Consider the following 19461-nt stretch of genomic DNA (forward strand, 5'->3'; position numbering starts at 1 on the left):
TGATAGAATGTAAATAGTGTAAAATGATACCTGTCTCAAGTTTATAAAGCTATCATTTATTGGCCAGGATGTAAAGGTCTATACAGACATTATACTTAATCTTCCTTAGGCTTTAATATCTCCACTTTTCGCAGCAAAACAGAGACTGATGTTAAGCAACTTGCCCAAAGTCATGCAGCCAATAAAAGGAAGATCTGGGATTTGAACCCCCATCTGTTTGACTCTCTTTTTTTCTTTTTAATTGTGGTAAAATAGAACATGAAATTTACCATTTTAAGTGTATACTTCATTGACATTCAGTGCATTCATGTTATTTTATAACCATCATCACCATCAGGCTTCAGAACCTTTTCATCTTCCCAAACTGAAACTCTACACATTAAACAATAACTCTCCATTACCACCTTCCCACAGTCCCTGCCAACCACCATTCTACTTGCTGTCTCTGCAAAACCTGTGCTTTAAAAACACGCTGTTCTTGCATTAAATTTATCATACTCCACCCTCCCCACCCCTCCCCCCCGCCCCAAACTTTTTTCCATTTGGTACAAAGATAATAGTGTTATTTATATATGATTCTTTACCTTAGGGAAAGATAGTAAAAAATAATAATGTGTCTGTCTGTGCCTGTGTATCTCTGTTAGAAAAGGTGTTTCTATTTTTAAAACAAAAGCTTAAGTGGAAAATTTTTTGTTAAAATTTAGCTGGTTCACATTATGTTTGTAGCATGTTTACTTTGCACTAGATTTTTTTTTTTAAGATTTTATTTATTCATTTGAGACACAGAGATACAGAGAGAGAGAGAGAGAGAGCAAGCATGAGCAGGGGGAGAGGCAGAGGGAGAGGGAGAAGCAGGCTCCCCGCTGAGTCAGGAGCTCGATGTGGGGCTCGATCCCAGGACCCTGGGATCATGACCTTAGCCGAAAGCAGACGTTTAATCATCTCAGCCACCCAGGTGCCCCCTTTGCACTAGATTTTTTGAGGGGGATTCAAATGTATGTTTGTAACTGACTTAAATTAATTCTACTTAATGTTCTTCCCCTCCTCCTTTTTTTGGGTTGTGATTGTATTTAAAAATTTTTAAATATCTTGATAAAAGCATTTTTGCAGGGAGGGAGTTGTTGAAAACAGTTATCACGATGACCATTCTAATTATTATGAAAAAATGCTTTCCTGTCAAAGAAGGTATTATCTTAGTCATCTTCTTTCTTCTCCAGACTAATAGTTCTTAGTGTAGGAATAGTATTTCTGAGTTACTGGACTTGTAGGAAACTATAACAGGCTCATCTGGTTAGTTTTTAATTCTTGTTTGGGAAAAGAAAAACGTCTTTGGAATAGTGGGGAAGAGTGCAAAATCCTTTGAGAGACATGAAGAAAAATTTTCTAACAGGTCAGTTAGAGTTGAGGGAATATGTAAATAGTGAACTTTTTCGGCCCAAAGAAATATTCCTGGCAACTCTTGGCAGCTTCAACTTTAATCTCTAGTAAAATGATGGAATAATTCTTTAAAAGATAGAAATATATTTAGAGAGTAGCAGAGTACAAAATAGTGTAAGTTTCTAAAATTTTAAGCGAACAATACTGCCTTATTTGCTGAATGCTGACATTGGGTTTGGCACTGTGACAGCATAAAACAGATGTAGAGACCTTAAAATCTGTAACAGAAATACCTAAAATGCTCTGGCAGGAAAGATGATTAAATTTAAGTTTCTTTTGGCGTAGAACTAGTGGAAGAAGGGTAGTGGAAGAAAGGAACATAGTTATACTTTTTCTTGAGGTTGGTAATTTGATGCAACACATCACAAAATTTTATGTGTAAAATTAATCCAAATTGACTTGGCTGTAGTTCTTGCTATGTGCATTGAAAACTGTCTATAAATTGTTACTTAATGTCTTGACACCTTGAAATTCCATTTTCAAGTTAAAGCAATGTAGATTACATTGAATTATAGCTAAACTGTATAAATTGTCATTCTTCTATAAGTAATGACAAGTTTTTCTTTTGGCTTTTCCCTTTTTATAGGCACACAGGCAACCTATACCCGGCCAACAGTGAGCCCGTCCATAGGTCGAATGGCTGCAACCCCTGGAGCTGCAACCTATGTGAAAACTACCAGTGGTAGCATCATCACAGTAGTACCCAAGTCATTAGCTACCTTGGGGGGCAAGATAATTAGCAGTAATATAGTTTCTGGTAGGTATATCTGAAATACGTTTAAGCTATAGGTAACCAGTAAGAGGAAAAAACATCTCACTGTTGAAGGATTCTGTTAGATCTGTTTTCTGCTTAGAAATCTGGAGCTTTGTTTTTAGTCCTGATATTTAGTGATTAAGTCTAGTTTTTTATTTCTAGTATTAAATTTTCACACATTAAGTTTTTGACAGTTTTAAAATAGAACATTAGTTCTTTTTAATCAGAATGGAATTACTATGATTTATATTTGTATAGAGATTTTTCATTTACTGAGTATTCTCCCATTTGTCAGTCCTTTCAGAATGGATAAATCTGAATAGTTGGTATCACCCACAGTTGACAGGTACAGACAGATTTAAGTTTAGAGAGTTGAAATTGACCTATCCAAGATCACACAAGCTAGATAGAGGAAGAAAGAACTAGGATTTATTCATCTTTGAGGGACCATATCTTATAATTTCATTTATTAATGTCACTTTAGCTTATTAAAAAAAAAAATTTGAGTATCTTTATTTTCTTTTCACCATTATATTGATTGTTTACTTTTAAGAAATATTTTACTCAGTGAAAGCTAATATTTATTGGTATTTTGGGACTTTATACCTGGTTTTTATCAGCTCATTAATTCCTGCAGTATTTGGACTGTGGACTCCGAAGTGGAATGTTAACATAGCATCTGTTTTCGTTATTGGTTTTTAATTAAAATTATGTAAATAATCTCTCATCAAGCAAGCCCCGTGGACTTTAACTGTGTACCATTTTTGTAGACTAGCCATATTTTGTATGCCCCAGGTGAGTTGTTCTGACATTTTAAAGTGAAGGGATTGAAGTTCCTGGCAATATATGATGTTGCTGATAACTCAGGGAATAAAAAAAACAAAGCAGGGCATGGTATTGGCATAAAGCACTGTATTTAAAGCTGCTAATATTGGCTCTATTTTTAAGTGTAAGTGAGAAAATCCAATGTTTGCCAAACTGAGGAGGGTGAAACCAGTAAGGAAAGAATCATCATACTCTAGCTTTAAGAGGATTTTTTAAATAACTCCGTGAAAACTCAAATTTTGATTTATTACCTGACAGTATCTTAATGGTATAGAGCACATTCTCAAACATTTTTCAAAAAGTGGTCATTCTTCATTGGTATGTAGCTTTTTATCACCATAATGGTTTTTCTTTACTTATATATGAATTCATAATAACCTTATAGCTTGAAGGAATGTCTAGATGTCATGAGGCCACTGTTTTCAGGCCTTCTTTATGATTTAGCTGCTTTGTATCGGGTTAGAGCAGTATAGTAAGCAAGCATATTTTCCTAGAAGCAGAGATATATACCCTCTACATGTATACATTTTATCCACTTTTGTATGTAAATACAAAACAACTCAATGGTTAGCTGCTTTTTCAAGTATATTGGGTATACATGAGAAGAGTTCTTAAACTTTTCCAGCACGATAGGATGTACTTGGCACAAAGTTGAAACAGTGCTGTTCATTGCATGGAGCTTGTTTTGTGTCTACTTCTGCTTCACTGACACTTTTATTTTAAGGAATCTCTCATTTCTGACTGCTCTAAACTGATCCTTATGTTACATATCAATATTCTTTATAAAGACAGTCTTCTTATTTTATAATTTTTTTTTATTTCATGATAGTGGGATTACAGGTTAGTTTATTAGCAGTTTTCAGTCCCTGGTTATCTATTCACAGTGAACTGGTAAGCCTAGTTGGATGAATTTGGATAATCCATAATTAGATGCTGGATTCTAGAGTTTGTGTCTACCCGACTCCCCTATCCCACGAACAAAAATGAAATGCTTTTCTTAAAAGATACCCAGACGTCTAGCTGTAAGAATAGAAGGCTTTAAAAAGAAAAATGATACTTTCCCCCTTATTGTGGGTAATTTGGAAAATACAGAAAGATACAAAGAAAATTAAAAACATATAATTTTTACCATCCAGAGAAATATGTTAAGATTTAAGTGTATGTATTTCTGTTCATTTCTTTTTCTGTTCAATTTTTTGGTTATAAGTGTATGTGTGTGTATTTTTTTAATTACATTGAGATCTAATATAATCAGCTTTTCCCCTTTTTTCACAGAATAATCTTATTTTCCTATTCTTTTAAAGATTTATTTATTTATTTATTTGAGAGAGAATGAGAGACAGAGAGCATGAGAGGGAGGAGGGTCAGAGGGAGAAGCAGACTCCCCGCTGAGCAGGGAGCCCGATGCGGGACTCGATCCCGGGACTCCAGGATCATGACCTGAGCCGAAGGCAGTCGCTTAACCAACTGAGCCACCCAGGCGCCCTTATTTTCCTATTCTTTTAAATGTATCTTGACACCTCCTCTGCCCCCAGTTAATGGTTACACAATATTTTCTTATATGATGCACCATAATTTAGCCATTTTCTCATTGTTGAATGTTTTTAGGTTGCTTCCAATTTTTTTTGTCATTATAAATAATCCCGTGATAAACATCATTATACATGAATTATTTTCTTAAAGATTTTATTTATTTACTTGAGCTAGAGCGAGAGTGAGAGAGAGAGAGAGAAAGAGCACACAAGCAGGGCGAGCGGCAGGCAGAGGGAGAAGCAGGCTCTCCACTGAGCAGGGAGCCTGATGCAGGGCTCAATCCCAGGACTCCAGGATCATGACCTGAGCCAAAGGCAGCCACTTAACTGACTGAGCCACTCAGGCATCCCATTATACATAAATTATTATGTGAAGTTCTTACTTCCTTTTCTCTAGAAGCAAAGTCATGCTTCCAAAGTGCTTTTTAGAAAGGTCAGCTTTTTCTTTTCATTAGAATAAGCAACTAAATGGAAGGCATGACTATTTTTGCAGTTATTTAACTCCTTAGAATCAGATATTTACTTATATGTGTATATATAGAGAGCCTATCAGATACATAAGTTTTTTTGTGAACTTTGTTGAGGGTTGGTTAAGGAACCATGCCTATTTTATGCAGAAGATTGGATCCTTCAGAGATGAACTCATTATCTTCACTCGAAGGACATTATGAGAACCTGTGACAGTGGCAAGACTTGATTTTGATTTTCTTGACCCTTAGTACAATGTTCAGGCAAGGAGCTGGTGTTTATATATCTTTTCCATTCGTTCGTTCATTTGCTCATTCTTTGACCAAAGCAGCATAAAACATTATCCAAGAGACCAAATTGTTAGGGTGATGTAAAAAAATCTCTGAATAGTAAAATCTGGGCCAATAAATTAGTTTCTTTAAGCCATCCTACCATAATGCTCACATTTTTACAGGAATCTTATTTTTAAATAAAAATCCCTGGAATGCATCCAGTATCATAGGCCATGATCCAAATGTGACTTACAGTTAATTTGCACCCATTGTGTCAATTCTTTATAATTGAAGACTGTATATATAGTGGGTTTTCTGATAGCCTATGAGCCGGATCTTTAGCTGGGTGCTGTGATACATAGGGATGTACATGGATGCATTCTCTGCCCTAAAGAATGCTAAACAAATGAACTTTTATACATTCTGTTATAGCATGAGAACTGTAGACTGACTATTGTGAAAGTGTAGAGGAAGACCTTTATTTTTATTTTTATTTTTTTAAAGATTCATTTATTTTAGAGAAAGAGCATGCGCATAAGTGGGCAGTGGGGCAGAAGGAAAGGGAGGGAGAGAGAATCTCTAGCAGACTCCGCAGAGAGCACAAAGCCCAATGAGGCGGGGCTCAACTGGGGGCTTGATCTCACCACCCTGAGATCATGAGCTAACCGAAACCAATAGTCTGATGCTCAAACAACTGAGCCACCTAGGCACCCCTAGAGGAAGATTTTTTTAAAAAAATGAATAACACTTGTTTCATCAATACAACATAGTTATCAACTGAAAGAAACATGCTCACTGGAATTTTAGACTTTAATAGCTTGATAATTCTAGACATAAACTATTCTGTTTTAGGGGCGCCTGGGTGGCCCAGTTGTTAAGCGTCTGCCTTCGGCTCAGGTCATGATTCCAGGTCCTGGGATTGAGCCCTGCATCGGGCTCCCTGCTCTGCGGGAGGCCTGCTTCTCCCTCTCCCACTCCCACTGCTTGTATTCCTTCTCTCGCTGTGTCTCTCTCTGTCAAATAAATAAATAAAATCTTAAAAAAAAAAAAACTATTCTGTTTTAATATGACACTGTACTTTTCCTTATGTTATGCCTTTTTCTTCTGTTTTCTAACTTCTCCCCACCCACCCTTCATTTTGTTAAATGGTGAACTTGATTTGCAACTGTTTAATAAATTGACAGATCCCTGTAATGGAAAGGATTAGACAATGACTTAGATACAAATATAATTCACTTGTTAAGCAAGTTTTTCAAAAAAGTGGTCCTTGTACTTTGGTTAAAACTTAGTTAACATTTCCTTGAGATAATTTTTAATGCTTACTTTTTTTTTTTTAAAGATTTTATTTATTTATTTGACAGAGAGACACAGCGAGAGAGGGAACACAAGCAGGGGGAGTGGGAGAGGGAGAAGCAGGCTTCCTGCTGAGCAAGGAGCCCTATGCGGGGCTGGATCCCAGGACCCCGGGATCATGACCTGAGCCGAAGGCAGACGCTTAACGACTGAGCCACCCAGGCGCCCCTTAATGCTTACTTTCTAAAAACACTTTTATTAACCAAGTATTTAGTGAGGCTGTATTATTGAAGGAGTCATAGTAATCAATCATGTATGAGGGATTAAAGTTAATTAATAGTTGAAGTTGATACATATGAATAATGGGCAGTGTGGTCTTTGTGGCTCTTAACAGCTTACTATTCAAAAACTACAGATAAAGGGAAAAACATTTGTGAAGCTGGTGTGTGGATAAAAGTGCATTTTTATGTAACCTGTGTTACCTTGGACTGACAAGACATTAGATGATGGCAAGTATAAAGATATATAATGTAATAAGATTGCCAAAAATTGACTAGAATATTCTTACTCTTTTTTTTTTTTTTAAAGACTTTATTTATTTATTAGAGAGCGAGCAAGAGAGAAACAGCATGAGAAGGGAGAGGGTCAGAGGGAGAAGCAGGCTCCCTGCTGAGCCGGGAGCCCGATGTGGGACTCGATCCCAGAACTCCAGGATCATGACCTGAGCCGAAGGCAGTCGCTTAACCAACTGAGCCACCCAGGGGCCCATAGAATATTCTTATTCTTAGTGTAACCTTACTTCTAAAACTCTAGTAGGGAATGCTGTTTCTCTAGTAGAAAAGAATAAAATTTTGTTTAATTTTTCTTCTTGGGAACATATTAATTGGTCATGTTTTTAAATGAGTACCTGTTCTGTGCTTAGTCTAAATTTGATAAATGATATGCAAGTCTAGAGAAGAAATGTATGACTTGCCTGTTTTCATGGGCAGAGGAAATCACAGGCATAGAAGTAGCATTGGGACTCATATGCTCAAGGACCAATGTGGAAACCAACACACTGAAGAAGAGGTATATATTGGATAATCCTGAAAATTAAAGTCTGGCAGAACCTGGAAACCTAAGAGGAATTTGGGCTCTATGTGACAGATAATAGGAAGCCATAGTGAAGAAGTTACTTATTAGAAGAAGTTACTTATTAGACTTATTACTTATTATTAGAGTTATTACTTATTATTAGAGCTTGTTGTGTATATTATGGAATAGGAACAAATAAGATCAAATTGGTAGATTAAGGGTCAGGTCATGTAGGATTGTGACACCTAAGAGGGAAAGTTAGAACTATCTAGATAAAATAGGGATTAGGAAGGTTTTTTTTGGTTTTATTTTAAAGTAATCTCTACATCCAGAATAGGGCTCAAATTTACAACCCCAAGAGTCACATGCTCTATCGACTGAGTCAACCAGTTACCCTGGAAAGGTTTTTGACCAATTTCACTTTCTGGGTCAAACTGGTTTTTAAAAGATGTTTGATATAACGGGAGCATGAGAGCTATTTGTATGATAGAGAAACTTGAAATAGGGAGAAAATATGGGAAGCCAAAAGAGATGAGGGTCTATCTATTGAGTTGACATTGATAACATTTTGAAAGAAGACATATGTTGGTGACAAATGGAGTTTGTTCACATATTCATTGAACAACTATTACTGAGTAATTGCCGTACAGTATGTGCTAAGCACTGAGGAATTAGGGATGCAAAAAGATCCTTTGGAGCTCAAGGGGCTTTCACAAGGCAAGATTTGCACTAGGATTTCCAACTGCGGCAGTCAAAAGAATATAGGGTACAAATTTGATAGGTATAAGAGAAGCAGGTTGTGGAAGGATGTGGAGAAGAGAACACGATAGTATGTTTGGATCAGCAGATGTAGATCTACTGAGTAGATCTTAATTGTTGAAAATATAAATTTATTTATATAAATATATAAATTGGAGTTTCATCCTCAGACTCTTCAGAGTGCTGCAGATTACAAGAGCATGTGTTTAATCTGTGCCTTGGTCTATGAGTGTTTGTTTTTTTTTAATCACATAAACATAAATGGCTTATTTTCATAAATTTTCTCTAGAGTCTAATGTTATGTCAATTTTGATAAGTATTTACCTCTTTTTAATGTTCTTTTTTGAAGAATTTTCCCACCACACTCGTCAAATAAATATAACACTGGGTTTGGGGAAGCATTTGTTGTGGAATGCAGATTTTTATTTGTTTCAATTAACTAGTCAGGGGAGGAATATTGATGGGGAAACTGATTGTGATATTTTTAGATTCTGATTTTGGTGTGCAAGTTTTCAAATTCCAAGAAGATGACTGCTGTAAAAGTCAATTCTTAATATTCTCTCATTCTAGGACAACTTCTACTTACTGTTCCAAGCCTTCATTTTCATCCTTATGACAACCTTCATGTCATCTCGGGATGACATTAACTACATGTATTAATTATATACAGCATAAACAGAAATAACCAAATATCACTAGTCCTTAACTCAGGCCTCCTTTTCTCCCCCCTTCTCTAAGGAACGACTACCAAAATCACTACAATCCCAATGACTTCCAAGCCCAATGTGATTGTTGTGCAAAAGACAACAGGAAAAGGAACGACCATTCAAGGCCTCCCGGGCAAAAACGTTGTCACAACATTGCTAAATGCTGGAGTAAGTAAGAGCTTATACTGCAGATTCAGCGAATCCACTGAGGATTTTAAAGACCAGCTATACAAATATTTGCCTAAGGACTTCAGAACCCCACAATGGCCTGTATGGTTTGATTTACCGCTACTGTGATGTAATAACTGTTAAAACACCACCAACTGATGCCATTTTTCACAGTAATTTCTAAAACATGTTGCTCATAGCTAAGTTGCTTATGACCATGGTTTAGATGCTTAGCTTAGTCCAGATGGAGGATTCCACTGGCTTAACTACAGTGGGACCTCTGTTAGAGGACAGTTTTATTCCTGCCTCTGGCCAGTAGACACGAGACTAGGCTGGGCAAAGAGAAATATTTGGGATGAAGAAAATTAATTGATGGGGATTTACTTTCATTTTTACCTCTTTGAGCTAGTAAAAAAAAATCAACCGCTTCATTGATAGTTGTAAAGGCAGTCGTGCAGAAGTTTGGAGTTAGACATACCTGGATTTTGTCTCTTAGTATCATAGTTGTTTGACCTTGGCAAATTTACTCAACTTCCGTCATCCTTAGTTTCCTCATTTATAAGTTGGGGATGGTGATCTTTACCAGTGAGTTTGTTCAGTAACTGGTAGCTGTTTTAAAAGTGCTTAAAACAGCGTCTGACGCATAGGAAGTCCTCAATAAGTAGTTTTTCTCTTATTGTTGTTACTCTTGGTACTTAACTATTTAGGCTTGGTAATGTCCCTACTTTGCTAGAAAAAAAAATGCCGTACTTCATTGTAGTAGATCTCTAGTAGCTTCCTAGGTATCGCAGTCTTCATAATGTTGGCATTAGATCTTTTCATCATGTAGGAAAACATAGCCTGAGTTCACATGGTAAGCCAAAATAAAGCCTGGGATTAGAATTCCACTTTTCAGAATGCTTTTATAGTCTGGTTTATAGTTTCATAGAATTTGATATGTAAGAGGGGATGCCATGTACCCAGAGTCCTGTGGTCACATACATTGAAGAGTCGTGTGTGAATCCTAGCTGCTAGGTATATCTAACAGCAATAATTGGACTCAGGAAGTACTAGTAAAACAAGCAGATCAGAGCGTAAGACTACACATATGTATATGCATCTGTACTCAACAGCTTGGTTACCTGGGCATGTCTACACACATACATCAGAAGAGCTTCTTCAAAAAATAGCCTGCTAGTTGGTTTTGATAGGCTTTGAATGGGTCACTATACTTGGACAGGGCCCATTAAGCTATTTGATAGATAGGCATGCCTGTTTGCAAACTAGTGGCTCTTGGCAAATGAGCTAGAGCTCCTTCCAAAGCTGCTGCTGTGAAGGGTGTGTTTGTATTAAAATAAGTAATGACATGAGTGACAGGCACTTCATATCTCCCTTAGATAACAATCTCCCTTACAGCAAATAGTTAAACTTGGGATTTTTGTAACCTGTTTAGCTCTAAATTCATAGAGGGATTACCTTCTCCCAGCTCACCTGGGTGCTTTGTTTTTACTGTCTGCTAAGTTTGGATAGCCACACATTTAGATGATGATGACTAATAGTTAAAAACTAATAAGGTGAAAATTTTTCTTTTCAGTTTTATGGATTTTAACTTTTAAAAATTAATAATTTAGTAAAATCAGTTTCTGAATTTAAGTAAGCTCAAGTATTGACTATAAATGACAAGGTACTTGAGAATAAAGCAGACAAAAGTATAAAAATGGTGAAAAGTTAATGAGCTTAAGCTATCTAGTTAATAAACTAAAGTGATATTAGTAACATACTAATAATAAAATGTGGGAAATGCCCTGTTTGTTTTTTGTATTTTCCCATATAACCTCAGAACGTTTGTTAATATCTGCTGATTTCATCTCTTGCGCATGCATTTTCGCATAGACGTTGCTGTATGTCCTTATAATTTTGTATTTGGGGAGCTTAGTTTATGTGTATACATTTAGCTATTGGTATAATGCACAGTAATTTTTTATTACATAAATCTCTATTTTGGGTAAATTAGAAAATAAAGGTAATGTTGGGGGGAGACCTATAATCCCAACTCTTTTGAGATAGCTATTGTTAACATTTTAGTATATATTCTTTTACAATTTCCTGACTATTTTAATGTATGTATTCTATGAATGTGACGGTGTAGTAAATATTCTTATGTGAGATAATTTTTTAAATTCACTTGTCAGGAAATAATGCCTTCTTTGGACAGAAAGTTGGGCAGATGACTTTTAGGACTATCTCAACTAAGTCTAGGATTTTTGATCACCTGGAAACATTGTACTTTGCTATTTAATTTACAGTCCTTTCCGCATCATCCTTGTAAAACCTCGCTGTGATTTTTCAGTTTTTGGCATTGAAATACATATAAACCTCATATATTCACTGACTTTAATTTAGGGAGAAAAGACTATTCAGACGGTGCCAACAGGAGCAAAGCCAGCTATTATCACTGCTACAAGACCCATCACCAAAATGATTGTAACTCAACCAAAAGGAATAGGTTCCACAGTTCAGCCAGCAGCTAAAATCATCCCAACAAAAATTGTTTATGGGCAGCAAGGGAAAACGCAGGTATGCTGTAAGATATGGTGGTTTTTCTTGGCTCTGGTATATTTCAAATTCCTAAAATTCCACGTTGGAAATTTGAATGAGAAGATCATTAATCTTTAAAAAATCAGATTGTTAAAAGTTATGACCAAATGTGCATAATCATCTGTTTTCAAAACCTGTGTTTCTCTCTTCAGTACTTTTTTTTTTTTTTGATACCTAAATATTTGCACCATGTCATGAGCAAAGATTGGGGAAGCAAACCCTTGGAATAAAATTTGCTGAAGGCATATATTGTTACTTGGGAAGTAGATGCTTGAGGGAGAGTGGTAGTTATTTAGAATCTCTCAGAAAAAAGTATTTTTTATAAGCTAATACGGCCTTTGAAAGCACTTTATATACTTAAAAAAATTTGTTTTACTTGAAACCTCAATGATGGAGAAGCTAGATACCTGTTCATTTTCAAGCAATAGAAGATAAGGGAATTTTTCTGGAAATTTGCCTAGAAAATTGAGGCCCAGGATTTAATCTTACGTTGCTAGACTACTATTTATTTTATAAAGTACCTACTTTAACTGTTTTTGTGAGAATATCAAAGGAAATAATGTCAGCTTTGGTTCAGAAATGTTATCCTAGAATTCTTGTAAAAGGTTTTAATTTACCTTTAATAATTTGCCTTTAGAATCAGTTCCCACAGAATCATAGCGAAATAGTTTACACATCAAACAAATAAGTTTTGTGATTAGAAATAAGTCCAAATTGCCTTTAAGTTTCAACTGGTAACAATTCTCCTTTGCTCCATCATCTTCATCATAGTATAACCCATGTTTTCATTCTTGAATTCTTGGAAATGGGTGACTTAATAGAGTCTGAAAAGGTTTTGAATCTTACATATGGGAGAAATAAAAACTAAATGTGGGCAGTTAACATTTTTATATTCTAGGCACCCAATTGAAGTCAACTCCTAGAGTTCAAATCTTGAAGTGGAATGGTTCAGTTTGAAATCTTTCTCCCATTTCACTTATTTTAATGTGTGTGGTTTTGACCTTTGCCAGGAGTTGATCTACCACATGTTTCATATTGCTTCTAATAACAGTTGTCTAAGTCAGTGTTTCTCTGGGGATTTTTCAAAGATGACTTAGGTCCCAACCATGTTTACTTTGTACAGGTGTCTCAATTAGGAATTTCATTTGGTTGCTAATGAAAAGAAACCTGAAGAACAGTGGCTTACAAAAATTAGGGTTTTATTTTTATTATGTTAATAATAATAAGTTAATTATTTTATTATGTTAATGAATGTTCAGAGGGAGGAAATTCTGGACTATTCTTGTGGCATCGGGAATCCAGGCTTCTTGTGTCTTTCTGTTCTGCAGTCCATAGCGTGTGGCTGTCATTCTACTATATAGCCTACAGCTTGTAAAATGACTTCTGAAGTCATTATAGGCAAGAAAAAATGGGGAGAGCCTCTTGTCAAAATTATGGCTGTTGCAGTCTGGCACATACCACTTAAAATGTTGTATGTTGCTTGATTCTGATTTGTTCATAGATTGAATTAGTCTTTAATGAACAATGTTGTGCCCAAAGCATAAGAAGTGTGCAGAATGCAGCTTCCCATGTCAGGAAGATGATATTCATGACTAGAAGTTTAGCATTTTAAATAGTGCTCTAAAATTTAAACTGGGTATATTTCTGATTTTCTTCTAGGTTCTTATTAAACCCAAACCAGTGACATTTCAAGCCACAGTTGTTAGTGAACAAACAAGGCAGCTGGTCACAGAAACATTACAGCAAGCATCTAGGGTGGCAGAAGCTGGTAATTCATCTATTCAAGAGGGAAAAGAAGACCCACAGAGTTATACCGATAGTAGTTCCTCTTCTACAGAGTCCTCCCAAAGTTCCCAAGGTAAGATCCATTTTACTTCTGATTTATGTAATTACTTCTGACATAGTGCCCTAGTTCCAAAATAGTTGAACCTAGGGGTTTCAAACAAACATGTATGCTTTGATTTGTCAATTCTTTTGATTTTATTTTCCTTTGTTTCATATGTAATCGGTGAGCTGAAGTTTTATTTTTAGTAAGACTTTACCATTCTTTCCTGCATGGCATATGTTCATCAAATAATTGGTAAACTATAGATGGTGATTTTGGCAGGTAGGGATTACCAAACTTGAATAGTGCTGTGGTTCTTCTTGTTTCCTTTTCGGTAAGTAGGAGAAGTGGGCAACAGAGTGAATGTATCTTTTGAATGGTTACTTTTGAACCTTGAGAAAGAATCAGGGTGGCCAGAGGTGGGCCATATGTGGGCTATAAGTAGAGTGACCAAACATTGCAGTTTGCAGAGGACAAGTCCTGGTTTGTGTCTGTTCTAGCATAATTATTAATAGCATTCCTTTTCACTCTCATCTCAAAGGTATCCCAATTTAGATGATATTATATGATTGTCCTAATTATAAGGAAGGAACTCTGAAGCCAGACTCCACAGTAGGGAAGCTCTTTATCCTCAGTGCTGTTTTGATTATGGTGTTCATCTAGGAAGTCTCTTGAAATAAATTCTTGATCATAAGCTTTGAGACCTACAAATCTAGTACTCATGTCTGTCAGTTACCTTGACCGCCCTTATCGTCAGGTGGGAGGTATATTTATGCCTAGGCTTGCTTATATGCTCTGATGCATCTAATAAGCAAAGCTGTTTATCTTCCCCTAATCATTCCTCACCCACTCCATTCCCTCTCCTCACCTCCCCATTATTTTCTCTGGAGTGCTTTCTGAGCATCTTCACTTTTCTAATACAGATTCTTCATCTGGTGCACTTTTATTATTCTAATTGTTTAACAGAGTCTTTCCAGATTAGTGGGAAGTTCAGATTGCTTATATGGTTCAAATTGCTGATTAGCCCATTAATTGAATTTGACAGTTACTTATTTATACTATATATTAAGTATTGTGCTAGGCCCTATGAATGTTGAGTAAAATATAGTTCTTGTAAAAATCTAGAGTAGGGGATTAAAAAATACATGTACAACTTCAGTATGAGTATAATAAGTTTATTAGTAACAAACAAAAATGCCAAAGGCTAAAAATTCACACTCCAGTGAGGAGAGGATAAGAAAGCTTCATGAAGGAGATAGCATTTGAAGTGGTCTTTGAAAACTTATCAATTAAAAGTAAATAAAAATGTTGATTTTTTTTTTTTAAGATTTTATTTATATATTTGTCAGAGAGAGACAGAGAGCAAGCACAAGCAGGGGGAGTGGCAGGCAGAGGCACAGGGAGAAGCAAGCTCCCCGCTGAGCAAGGAGCCTGACGTGGGACTCGATCCCAGGATCCTGGGATCATGACCCGAGCCGAAGGCAGATGCCCAACTGACTGAGCTACTCAGGTGTCCCAAAAATGTTGATTTTAACAAACAATATGACACTCATTTTAGAGAATGTATAGTTTTCTTCAGCATATTATCAATGATAGTAATATTTTCTGGATCAGTTTACTGAGAAGATTCAGTTTATCATTCTATATTGATTACGAATCAGTCTTTGTACTTTATAGTGGAGTGATGCTTATTCTCTATTGCATATGATCTTTATTTCTTAATGATTTGATACCTAAAGATTCCATTCTTACTTCAGCACATCAACTGCATTTTCCTCTTTTATTTTTAAGTCTCTGGTTCCTTGAATAATACATGCCATTTTTTCCCTTGAGAAATATTTTTATAGAGGACAGGTAAAATGTTTAGCTTATGAGTTGATGCTAAAAGGGAGACATGAATAGTGTATGTTTTTATATCCATAATCTCAGGTTATCTTTTGAAATTGCTAGTCTTTTCCTAAGGGAGCTATAAGCCAATCATTACTTCCCAAACATGCCATTTCATTAGGCAATCTTAAGTATTCATTCTAAGAATGGGACAAAAGTTTGGCTATTTTTGGAAGTGATTGAGTGGAAGGTTTTCTGCTTTTCAATCTCTTATTATACATGGCTTCATCTATTTTCATTTATTTGTCCTGTATCATTACATATTATTTATTTTAAAAATATCCTGTAATACAGGGGTGCCTGGGTGGCTCAGTCGTTAAGCATCTGCCTTTGGCTCAGGTCATGGTCCCAGGGTCCTGGGATCGAGCCCCGCATCGGGCTCCCTGCTCGGCAGGAAGCCTGCTTCTCCCTCTCCCACTCCCCCTGCTTGTGTTCCCTCTCTCGCTGTGTCTCTCTCTCTCTCTCTCTGTCAAATAAATAAATAAAATCTTAAAAAAAAAAAAAGATTCTGTAATACAGAAAAAGATAACAATTCAGAATATGTACATCTAGATTATAAAGCCAGTTTCTATAATCTGCATTTTCCCCCCTCCCCCCATATCTTTATATAGCTCCTTAGTGCATTCTCACAATGACTAGTGATTTATATGCTATGATTTAAAGAGAAAGGGATAAAGATTTTGGTCAATCTAAGATCACGCTGGCTTTCAAAGTATATGAGGGTCATACCTATTGGGAATGTAAGCACTACATAGCAGTTCATTTTTCCTTTATATTTCTTTTGTAGTTTTTGCCCCTCCCCCACCTTTGGTAACTTTTTCTTTTAATGTAATTTCAAACTTACAAAAAACTTTCAAGAAGAGTTAAAAAGAACTCTGTGATTTTTTTTTTAAGATTTTATTTTTAAGTAATCTCTACACCCAACATGGGGCTCAAACTCACAACCCTAAGATCAAGAGTCACATGCTCCACCAACTGAGCCAGCCAGGCACCCCAAGATTTTTAAAAAAGAGAGAAATATTAAGGATTTCTTTATTTATATTTAGTTTATTTCCAGTAGGTTTAAGGTGGATTAGGTAGAATATAAGATTATGTGAAGTGAAATGGAAGAGAGCAAGGAGACAAAACCAAGGGTAGGGATTTAAGATGGAACAAGGTATGAGGCAGATACAAAAATGCATCCTGTAAAGACATTGCTTTAAGGAGGCCACAAATTGGTTTCTGGGATGATTTTTCCAGAAGCTTTATGATTTTGGTAGATCATAGTGAGGGTGGGGAATGAACCCAGGTTAAGCAAAACATACTTATTGCAGAACTTTTCAGAGCTATTATGTGTTAACATATATTGTGAAAGGTGAAGAGTGGAGTATGTAATGTAAAATGCTCCCCAACTTTTTTGACCATAGAACCTTTCTTTTGCAGAACATCTTGAGGAACTAATGTTCTTTGAAATATTTTGAGTGATGCTGTCTAGGCAGTTAAATACCATGAAGGCCTTGGGCTTTATGACAATAGTTCAGAGGGAACGTACATATTACATCATAGAAGGGACATAGACATCTTGGGGTTAGTTTAGAAGGGGTGGTTTAGATGAGTAAGGCATCTGGGAGTCATTTTATGTGAGAGAGGGTTGGTGGAAACAGGACATTTTTTATGGAGAAGAGAAGATGAGGATTGGGTTGGGGACATTGGGAGCTGTCAGTTTTCTTGAGGACTGTGACATGGAAGAGGGAAAAGAGTGAGTCTTTGTGGAAATGTGGATGGAAGCTAGAACCATTGGGTAGAAGTCACAGGAAGCCCTGTTTCCGTTCCATATAAGAAAATTTTCTAATTGTCATAACTGCAGAAATGGAAGGAAACTATCTTACAAAGTAGTGAGTTCTCTGGTGTTGCAGTTCCTGGATTGGTGGGGATATTGTGAAGATTTTAGCATAGGATTGGTGATAGCATTAAATGAACTTTTAGATCCCTGCTAGCTGAGAGGTCTTAACTGTACTATGAAAGTGTGATATGGGCCTTTTATGGTAAAGTCACAGGAGACATTCTTCCATAGAGATGCCTGATCTGCCTTTGCTTATAACAGTACAGTGTGTATTTCTGGTACCTAACGTGTAGTAGACGTCCAGTAAATATTTGTTAAGTGACCTGTGGGGAAAGATATCTGAGGGTTAGAAGGCCACCATTCTCAAGACAGATGGGGGAAGTCTAGAGGCATATACACTTCATAATCAAATGGTACTGTGAGATCAAGCTCCTGATGTCTTAGTCGTTGCATCCTGACCTCAGTATCAGACTTAATAGGCAATGGGTTTATTTGGTCTAAGCATAAAAGCCAAAGTAAAGAGGAAAATCACTCAAGGATTGGTTTTTGCGTGTAGGTTCACATTCTCATTCTTTGTCACAGCTCTTGGGGTTGCTGCAGTGATACCGTGTGATGAGCAGCCACTCTCTGAGTATGGGCAGAAAGAGCGAAGAATCTCTAGCCCTACAGGATGATGTTATTTGGGGTGATGTCTGATAGGTGCTCCCATGTGGAAATTTGTTTTCTTTTTTTAGTCTCTTTCTACCTCATCTCTCTGCAAATGCAATCCTTGTTTTCTTCTGGATATTCAATGAATATTACAGAATTGGGTTGCAGTCATTCTTTGCCTATAGGTCCTCTCACCTACCCAAAAGGGTACTTACATCACCGGGAGAATTTCTTAAATGTGAGAACTTAGGTTTTATAAAAATAATTATTTCCTAATAAAATTAGTTTTCTTAAGTGTAAGTTCTATTTGTCTGCTTATAACAAGTAAAGAATAACTGCAATATGCATCACATGACATTTGGTATTGCAGTATAGTGTCCCACAATCTTCTAGAATTTGGGGAGAAGTTTAATGGAAATTATACATCCCTGGTGTGGCATATATTCTACCCAGTGTTTGGGGAACAGGGGATACAGTTTGTTAATGGTAATTTAAAAATTCCATTGTATATGGAATATACAATAATGTAGAATTCTATTGTATATCAGTTGTGTTTTCTTTGGCAAGGCTGTTTTTTTGTTTGTTTGTTTGTTTGTTTTAAAGAGTCATTTCACCTCCCCAACCTTTTTGGACAACTTTGTGGTTTTCAAAAATATAAGGTTCAAAGAAGGTTGAACTTATGTTGAATTTATTCTTGTTTTTTGGGGGGCTACATGAATTCTTTGATTCTTCTGTAATGCTTTCACTGACTAATCCAAATCAAAGCAGTCTTTTAATTTCCATGTATTTGTCTTGTTTGCCCTAGTCATTTGATTTTACCCAAGAACACAAAGCTATATGTATGTTTATTTTGTGTCTCCTCCATTGTAATTGAAACTTGGGAGTGGGGATCCAACATAATTTTTGTCCTGTGTGGTATCCTGACAAAGGAGTTTAGGAACTTAACAATAGTCTAGTCCAACCTGCCTATTCTGTAGATGGAAAACTCAAAAATTTGTTGCTTGTTTTGATGCACATTTAGTATTTACATGCCTAACTTCATAGCATAAATATAATTAGCCTTGATTTAGGGCTGTAATTCATTTTGAAACTAATGAAGAGTCTCAGAATCAAGAACTTTTAGGACACAACAACAATAACATTTCTACTGTCCTTCATAGTTTCTGGAGCTTTCTTACATATATTATTTCATTATATCCTCAGAAATCTGTGAGGTAGAGAGGTAATTTTATCATTGTCATTTTAGAAATAATGACACTAAAACTCAAAGACTCAACTTGCAAGTAATTGATAGAGCTGGGGCTGCAACCTAAGACTTTGAACTCCAAATGTTATATGTGTCCTGTTTTATCATCCTGCTTCTAGATCATCTATCCATTCTTGTTGTTGGTGGACAGGATTTCTTTTCAGTAT

The 19461-nt window shown here is 36.1% G+C and overlaps 1 protein-coding gene across 9 annotated transcripts in view; it reads left to right on the top strand.

Annotated features, from left to right (window-relative positions):
- Positions 1-19461, top strand: part of EMSY (EMSY transcriptional repressor, BRCA2 interacting) — a 91578-nt gene that overhangs the window by 54901 nt on the left and 17216 nt on the right. For all 9 annotated transcript variants that reach the window (XM_032427342.1, XM_032427336.1, XM_032427339.1 and 6 more), the window contains 4 exons: positions 2024-2194; positions 9153-9289; positions 11672-11845; positions 13526-13724. In XM_032427342.1, coding sequence (XP_032283233.1) covers positions 2024-2194; positions 9153-9289; positions 11672-11845; positions 13526-13724 — 681 coding nt within the window. The remainder of the gene's footprint in view (positions 1-2023; positions 2195-9152; positions 9290-11671; positions 11846-13525; positions 13725-19461) is intronic.

This window comes from Phoca vitulina, unplaced genomic scaffold, assembly GCF_004348235.1.
Source record: "Phoca vitulina isolate PV1807 unplaced genomic scaffold, GSC_HSeal_1.0 scaffold36, whole genome shotgun sequence".
Taxonomy (NCBI): domain Eukaryota; kingdom Metazoa; phylum Chordata; class Mammalia; order Carnivora; family Phocidae; genus Phoca; species Phoca vitulina.